The 8,397-nt window shown below is 45.5% G+C and overlaps 3 protein-coding genes across 3 annotated transcripts; 2 read left to right on the top strand and 1 right to left on the bottom strand.

Annotated features, from left to right (window-relative positions):
* Positions 1-4,065: 4,065 nt before the first annotated feature.
* On the bottom strand, positions 4,066-5,454 carry CCR75_002269 (uncharacterized protein; the record flags this gene model as incomplete). Its single annotated transcript, XM_067960367.1, has 1 exon — positions 4,066-5,454. The coding sequence occupies one exon, from the start codon at positions 5,452-5,454 to the stop codon at positions 4,066-4,068; it is 1,389 nt and encodes a 462-aa protein (XP_067818765.1).
* Positions 5,455-6,245: 791 nt separating this feature from the next.
* CCR75_002268 (uncharacterized protein) lies at positions 6,246-6,893 on the top strand (the record flags this gene model as incomplete). The annotated part of the gene is made up of 1 exon (XM_067960366.1): positions 6,246-6,893. The coding sequence occupies one exon, from the start codon at positions 6,246-6,248 to the stop codon at positions 6,891-6,893; it is 648 nt and encodes a 215-aa protein (XP_067818766.1).
* Positions 6,894-7,565: 672 nt separating this feature from the next.
* Positions 7,566-8,057, top strand: CCR75_002267 (uncharacterized protein; the record flags this gene model as incomplete). Its single annotated transcript, XM_067960365.1, has 1 exon — positions 7,566-8,057. The coding sequence occupies one exon, from the start codon at positions 7,566-7,568 to the stop codon at positions 8,055-8,057; it is 492 nt and encodes a 163-aa protein (XP_067819106.1).
* Between the last annotated feature and the right edge of the window lie 340 nt (positions 8,058-8,397).

The raw sequence follows: 8,397 nt of genomic DNA, 5'->3' as shown, positions 1-8,397 counted from the left end.
CTTTACTGATTTTACCTTGTCTGGGTCTGCTCGTACACCATGTGTACCAACGATGCAGCCCAGTACAGGTATCTCAGGGACCCATATAGCGCACTTTTGCAAGTTGAAGTCCAATTGAACGTCCTCTAAAGTCTGCAACACACAGTGTCTAAATGACGCTTGCGCGACTCTATTGCACTCAGCCCGTCCTCCGTTCTACTATGCACGAAGAAATCGTTAAAGTAATGGGGCAGTAGGCACGGTGGTGACTCATCACGTGAGCCACCACTCGCCTAAATGTCACCGGTGCGTTTTTCAACCCTTGAGGCATCACAAGCCACTCCCAAAGCATACCGCTTGGGGTGCTTACAGCTGTTTCAACTACATCGGACTCTCTCATGAGTACCTGATAGTAGCCATCCTTAAAAATCCAAGGCGAAGAAGATAGCTGACTTTTCCATGGAGTTCAACAAAATATTTTTTTGCGGGATTGGCGTTTGAGCCGGTATGGTCGCCAAGTTCAGCTTTTTGTAAGCATGAATCGCGCGCCATCCACCTGTGGCTTCACGCACACAAAAGGTCAGGCTGTAGTGAGGCGAATTGCTCTCAAGTACATGTCCCGCCTTGGCTCGCTTGTCATAGAACTCATCGATGTAATCGACTTGTTCTTTCGGCAACGGCCATTGCCTGGTCACACAATACTTGGTGCCAGGTTCGAGATCTATTTCGTGCCTGATGCCCCTAACTGCTGGTAGGCGGCTCGACGCTTTTTTTCGGGACACATCGCAATGTTTCCACAGAACCTTTAAGGCCGACCGTCTCTCAAGGCATCCGGGAAGCGGGTGCCGTTGCTCTCCTGGCTAACGCACCCCTTCCAACCGCAATAGGCTTTAGGCACTGTACCGGTTCATGCAACGCTTAACATCCTGTCAGCTCGCTATCTACTGTCACAGGCTTTTGGCTCTGAACAGGACATTGGACGCATAATTACTTGTCATCGATTTTTTCACTACCCCAGTCTCCAGGAGCTGGGAAAGAAATTGTGACGTTTGACATCCCATCGATGCACCCTCAACTTTGTTCGACACGACATCAGTTGCATAGGTCTCTCGCAAGAGCACATCATTTCCGGTGTCCTGTATAAAGTTCGCAACTGTGCGTGTACGCCAGTCTATCCATGGTTAATGTTTTGCTAACCATGGCATGCTTAGGATGAGGTCATACAGACTCTCCATTACTTGCACTGTGAGCTTCTCTTTACAAGAGAAGTCACTAAAGCTGAAGGCGAGTTCTACCTGAACTCCCTCAGACTTAACGAGCGCGCCGTTCGCTAAACGAACGGTCGCCTCTTCTCGCTTGCCATCCTGGCAAAGCGACTCAAACATCGCTGGTCTCTTTCTTAGAGCCGCGAGTTTTACAAAATTCTGTGATGCATCCGAATCCACTAGGAGGGCGATCACCTAGTCATAGCCTCGTACATGAGCGCTATAGACCAGCAGGGTTGAGGTCTGAAAATTTTAAGACCTCAGGGACTATGCTACCCATTTGTTCGACAGCTCGAAACTTTGGGGTAGCTTCAGAGTCCGCGTCAGTAGAGCATCCCACCCCTACTGCCCTACTGCGCTCCTGCTTTCCTGACATCTTAGTGGTCGATGCAGAACTCATACATCTCGCACGCTGGTTCTTGCCACCGCTTTTTGGGCAGGGGGTCCTCTTGCTGGGCATCTTTGCCCGAGCAGGAACCCTGGCATAGCAGCGAGCCATCATATGGCCGCGCCTGCGCCATTTAATACAGACAATGTCTACGTTGCCCAACCCCATGGAAGCGGTATCTGACCTCTCGGCCGACGGCTTATACCAAGCTGTTACCGAGGCACTGTTGAAGGATTATTTCTCAACTAGTGCAAATTAAATTTCCTTTTCTATCCTCGACGGTACCTTTCAGAAGGACCTGTCGCGATGGGACGTGCAGTAGTACGTTCATTAACGTGGGCAGCTTAATGTGCTCCGGAATCGGATCTACGGTAATAAATGCCGACAGCGAGCGCATCTCCTGCACATACTCTTGCAGAGATCGCTTCGCCTGTCGCGTTTCAAAGAAGCGCGCCTGAAGTAACACTTCGTGGTTCGGCGGCCGGTACATGGAGCGAATCTTTATCTTTAAGAGTGCCCATTGAGGGAAAACCTTTCGTCTTCCATAAGCGACAAGTAAGCCCACTCTGAGGGCTAACCGCTCAGATGCAACATGGCGAACGACATTATCCGGCTGTCGTCCTCGATGAGCTGCACCACACCGCATCGCTCCAAGGCTAACAGCCACTGGACAATCGTGTGCGCTGCAGTTCCATCGAACTTGGGCGGGTCCATCAAAATGAGCCTCGGCTGATGCGGCCGAGCGGAGAGCATCTCAACAGTCCTGTTGAGAGCCTCGCTTCAAGCTTGCTCTCGCTTAAGCTCATCCTGAGTCTGAGTGACGGACTCCGCCGCAGCATGGCTTTGTGCCTCGGACGCGACCCTTCGCTGTCTGAGCACGAACGCCTTAAACTGCTTCAACTGAGCAACATGTTGCTCAGGAGGACTACTCAAGAGCCTATCCAGGGCTTGTTCACCAAGTCTGCGCCATGTGCTCAGCCATCTGCCGGGAAATGAGCCTAGCGTGTCTTGGAAAGGTTTGCTAGGGCTACTATGTGTAGACTGGCACATCTATTGCGGCCACGCTTTACTTAAGCACACAGCTTAGTTCAGCAAGAAAGCGGTTTAACCGTCTTCTCTCACGTGTACTGAGGTAGTTCGTGGGCGCCTAAGCGACCTCCCCAACCAACTATTAGCCTTAGTCTAAATGACGTCACGGGAGCGGTTATCCGGCTCCACGTGCGCACTTACGAATTAAGACTTAGGTTTCAGGCTGATTTATATTCAATCGCATTCGATATAAAATCTATTTTTAACAAATATAAATGCCATCTATAGATACGCACTTATATGTATTGCGAGCGTATTATTCTAAATACCTCGTATCTTGGATGATGCAAGCCGTCATTACGCATTATACTGGGCGTTATCCCTTCCAATGTGAATGTACCTATGTGCATCACATAGACAAGGGTGGGGTCTAATTACTTCACTAAGTAATTGACCATCGCCTGACGTACACAAAGTGAACTTTAAGGACATAGGGCAACTTTAGCCCGTTACACTTTGTGAGCTCTCTTAACAACAAGTTGGTAATTTGCGTGGGACGAACAAATTCTTCTATTACGTCTAATAGAGGTGATAAGGACGTAATTGAATGGAATGACCTGCAATAAACAAGAAACTACCCCCGAACAGTTGAATTACTCCAAGGACAATTTGAAGAACGAGATGTTAAATTAAAATAATTAAAATTGGTTTGGATGTCTCATCTAATTGCATGAAGCCAATATACTTAACATTGCGTTATGATTAGTAAGATATGTTGGACCTGTCTTAAATGGTGCGTTGCACATCAATTCGAAAAATGTTATCAATATGACGTTTATTTGCTTGAGCTATCACGTGTAAATATGACAATTTTTAGTGCAGCATCCTGGTGTCCAACACTTTTTATGATATTAAAACATCTACGTCTACATACACGATCACAGCTTTCGATTTTACAAATCTTCATTGGCTGCGAGAGCACTGAGGTAGCGAGCTTATGTTCCATGGTTTACACATCATATTACTTTCAAAGTAAGCCAGTGTGTGCTTATAGCTATCTATTTTTATCCTTATTTTTCTCGTGAGCTCCCATGTGAGGTGCTCTATATCTCGCTGCAATTATAATTCCTTGAAAGCTGCATATTCATAAATTTTTTTGCTATTACCAGCCGTGAGTATCGGAAAGGCGTGCCGGCAACAACGACGCCATCGATTTTGTTTCATTAACTGCCGCATAAAATTCTACAAATTCTTTAAAGTATTTAATTTTTAACGAATCGAGGAGGTCAACAAGACCATCCAACAGGAACAAATTTATCAATTGCAGCAATAATTATCAATACATTCCACGGACCTGATTTCAGCTGTCTCGTAGTGTGAATGTTGCTTGCAGGAACGATCGTTTCAAAGCATAAAATCAGGCCCGAAGGGAAAGTCCAGCAGATGATCATCGTCGTCGTCGTCCGTCATCTCTTCCGTTTCTGAACTCCGTGCTATCTGCTGTGTACGAGACTTGCGTTCGTAAAAAAGCATGTACGCACAGCTTTTAAGAACCTCGGCCACAGGTACCTCGCGTACAGTGTCATCCGACACAAAAGACCACTGTAAATTACTCACGCGACGATAAGCAGTAAAGTGGCCAGAGCGCTCGTTACCATGATGCAGGATAACGGCAGTAAGCACGTAGAGTAAGGAATGCTGCTTCAAAGTCTCGCTAAAGCTTAAGAACATCGACGCCTGAGACTGTTGTTTAAAAGCCCATTCACTCTTACTGCTGCTACATTGATCATCGTTGCCATTGATTTCAAATTGACAAAATTCTTTCATGTCAAGCTCCAACGGAAACTCAATAAATGTCTCCAACTTAATCGCTCCACCTCTTTTCATGTACATTTTTCGATTCAAATGAAAACATAAGACATCAGGACTGCGCGAGAATAGCAATCGCTTGATGCAGTCGCCCTGACTGCGAGGAATCGGGCGCGGGAGCTCCTGCAAGTCAAAATTTGTCGAGAAATTGGCAAAGTGTTCGAGGGTGTCGATCCAATCATCGTGTTCACGCCGGTTAGTCGAGACTGCACCGTTCGTGTTACAAGCTTTTATTTCTTCAAGCGCTTGCGTATACTCCTCCTTTGCGGCTTTTAGTTCGTGTTTAACGCTGCAAATACTGCAGTCCACATCTTTAATCACCTCATTCGCAGTGTACAACTGCAGCGCATCAATAAGACGAGAAACATTCTTACCCCCAGGTGTCACAAGGGACAGCGACACGTCCAGAAACGGCTGATTCATTAGCGGCCGGAAGCAATTACACCTCGTACACTGAAGTACATTTACTTGTAGCCCCTGAAAAGGATTCCAGCTGCGCTCATTTACGGCCTGGGAGAGTCGCAATTCACTGATGGAGCTAGATATCGAAACATTGTCTGATATTAAGTCCAGAAGGCCGCGGTCCTGGACTATGCACCGGCGCTGCTCACCGCTTACGAGCTTAAAGATAAATTGTAATAGCTCTTGTGCGTCTTGCTGCTTATTGCCACGGAAATAGGACAGCTGGTGAGTGAGCTCTGCGTTCAGCACGCGGGGCGCTACTACGGACGACGACTCGCGGGGCGCTAAGGCATCTAAACAGTCGAGTAGCGTACTGGTGAACGCGATGTCGCACTTTCCAGCGCGTTCGCTTTGAACGATGTCCTCCAGATATTCGTGCACACTTGATAACGAAGCCAGTGCTTGCAAGATGGCATTAAAAAAGCATGTATTGCCCAAATTCTGCAGCCCAGGCACAGTCATGGCGAAGCTTTACGACTCCAAGGAAAACTCTGTAGTATAAAGGATTTCGGCCAATCAAAAAGCATGCCAGAAATAGTGCCAACGTATTAAAAGCTATGACACTATATTCCAATTGCGAGAAATTGGTCAGTTCTGAGCATTGCAGGCTGTTTTTCATGTGATGCACACATCGGTCTGTCCAAAGGTACACTCTTATTATATATCTTAAACTATTATTATCATAGAGGTGTAGTAAATTCTTAAGATATGCATTTCTGAGCACCTCAATTAAAAATATACAAGTGCATAATAATCTATTTAGATAACTTTGTGTAACATTTTGGCCGAAATGCTTCCTAGTTTTGCCAAGTTAAGGCTTAAACCTTAGTGTATTCTTTCTTGCAGCGGTCTCTAGGCCATCAATAAGTCAGCGAGAGCATCTCAAATCGTAAAAATTGATTCAAGCGTGGTATTCCTATTTGGCGGTCTCGAGGAATAGTTTTGAGAGGCATTAAAACTTGGAACAGTCGTAGCCTTACGTTCTGTTTTTGACACTTAAACCAAGATGTGACTATATTCGCAGGAAATCAGTCGCTAAATTTTTCAGCTAGATCGCTTTGAGTGTAAAGTCTGTTGCTCTTGTATCGGTCGGAAATTTTACATAACATGAGTTTCAATGTGCGTCAAAAACATTTTTTTTATTTAGCCCTTTAAAATCTATATTTTTTTTCATTTCCTCTGATACTCTATAGCTCGAGAATTCTCGAAGTATGGTATTTTTTCCACCAGTACCAACCATTATCAACAGCATCATGCTTCGCCGTGTCGTACTGTCCAGCGCTGCCCGCGTAACCCGCAGACAGATTCGTTGCGTAAGCCAAACACCGATAATTTATGCCGACAATAAGCCCGAAGAAAATACTGCTACTAAATCGGAGGAGATGCATCCTTTAAGCGAGACGGAGGTGCTGCAGCAACAAGTAGAGCAGCTCACCGCCCAGAACAAGGATATGAACGACCGCTTGCTTCGCGCGTTGGCCGACGCTGAAAATGTGCGTCGTATTTCGCGCGTGGACGTGACCAACGCACGTGAATTTGCCATTTCGAAATTTGCGAAAGCATTACTGGACGTGTCGGACAATCTTAAGCGCGCGCATGAAAGTGTCGACATCGAGGCGCTGGAAGTGAAAAAGATGCTGGATGCTATCAAAGTGTTGCATGAGGGTGTTGTTATGACGGAGACGCAGCTCCAAAAGGTCTTTCGAGAATTTAAAATTAGCCAAGTAGGTGCCGTTGGCGACAAATTTGACCCCAACGTCCACGATGCGCTATTCGAGTACGAGGACGCCAAGATGGAGGCTGGATGCATCGGACAAATTATGAAAACAGGCTACCTGCTCAATGAACGGGTCATCCGCCCCGCTCAGGTTGGGGTCATCAAGGCACCCAAGACGCAATAAGCTGGAATGACGTCCGACGTGGCAGTATTTCAATGAATACATATTACCGAATTACTTATTCCTCTCATCGCAACTTTCATTATTTACTCTATGCCTTGGAGAGCAAATGGATCGATTTTTTCATTGTTCAATTAATTAGTGAACAAAAAAAAATATATCCAATTAACCGAGGCTTTATCTCCCAAATTTCATTAGGTGAAATCTTATAAGGCAGTGACATTACACGGCGTGATTTGGAGGTTGCACACTAAAGAAATATGCAACGCAAAACGAGACATCTACAATATTGTGAATGCAAATATAATGGAGTACACGTACTCACAATATACCAATGAGAGCCGGTCAGGTTCAACCTACCTCTGTCAAATACAATTAATGTTAGAGTCAATTTGTCAAAAAATATATAAGGGATATCACTTTTGGAAGGAAATCGATTTGTGTCAAATACACCAGTGATTTTAAGGGCTGCATGGCATACGGCTGTGAAATAACTTTACTCGCTAAATTTTAAGGAACAGCTGGCAGACATAACTGGGAAATCAAGCCAGACAGCAGTATCAGCTGGATTGTGGAAGGGGCTTTACAATCGTTTTCCAAAAGCAGTTCGTCTCCAACGACCTAATTTGCCAGTCAAGAACCCAAGGCATGGTGCGGAAAAATATTCTGTGCCTAATGGCGGCGTTGCCGTTCGTTCTCCACGTCAATTCCGCAGAGACTGCTGTCCAGGAAAAAGGACAATCGAGCGACCTCAGTAATCACCACGGCGACCTATCGAGGCGCTTTCCACGGTCTCCAGCTTTCAAAAATGACCCGGAGTCCTTGGATCCAGAAAGTAGAAATCTATGGAACAGCGTTTGGAGACTTTTTCGTTTCATGCCAAGATCCACGGCAAAACTTGCTGAGTCAAACGAGAAAGGGGTGGCTAGATCGCTTGGAAAAGTGAGAGAGGTGGTTGGCGATAATCCAAGTGGCGTTACAAAGGTTTCAAAGGATCAGGTGCGAACTCTGTCAAAGTATGCCTCCACTCACAGAACGAATTGGAACTCTATGCTGGTATATTTATATTACACGCTTGGCATCGGACTTTTCATATACGCCGCGTACGGAGCATTCTTTCTTGGGTTTCATCCATATGGGATGGGTGGGAGCCCCAGGGCTAATTAGATTAAGTAGGCCTAAATTTTGATACGAACGCTTGTTGTCGACTTAACCCCTTTGCATGATTTTTACTAGCTTGGAAGAAGACCTCGTGTGTCATATTCAGTGCAAAAACTCCAGAACCCATTCACAAAGTCTCTGATAATAATTCCAAAATAGATTTCGTACTTGTAATGTGTGTTTGACATGAGCACAACGGAACCCATTAAATTGAGCTACATAATTTCCTGAGTGTAAAGCAATTCAACCTAGTATGGTACTTAATTTTTTGCATGTTGTTCGTACTTAGTTAAAGTGGTAACGATTGGCGGGGTTAATTTGATCTTACATCAGCCAAATTAACAGA

This window comes from Bremia lactucae, linkage group LG6, assembly GCF_004359215.1.
Source record: "Bremia lactucae strain SF5 linkage group LG6, whole genome shotgun sequence".
Taxonomy (NCBI): Eukaryota; Oomycota; class Peronosporomycetes; order Peronosporales; family Peronosporaceae; genus Bremia; species Bremia lactucae.
Note: the sequence above shows the minus strand (reverse complement) of the source record. Positions and strands in the feature narration are given on the sequence as shown.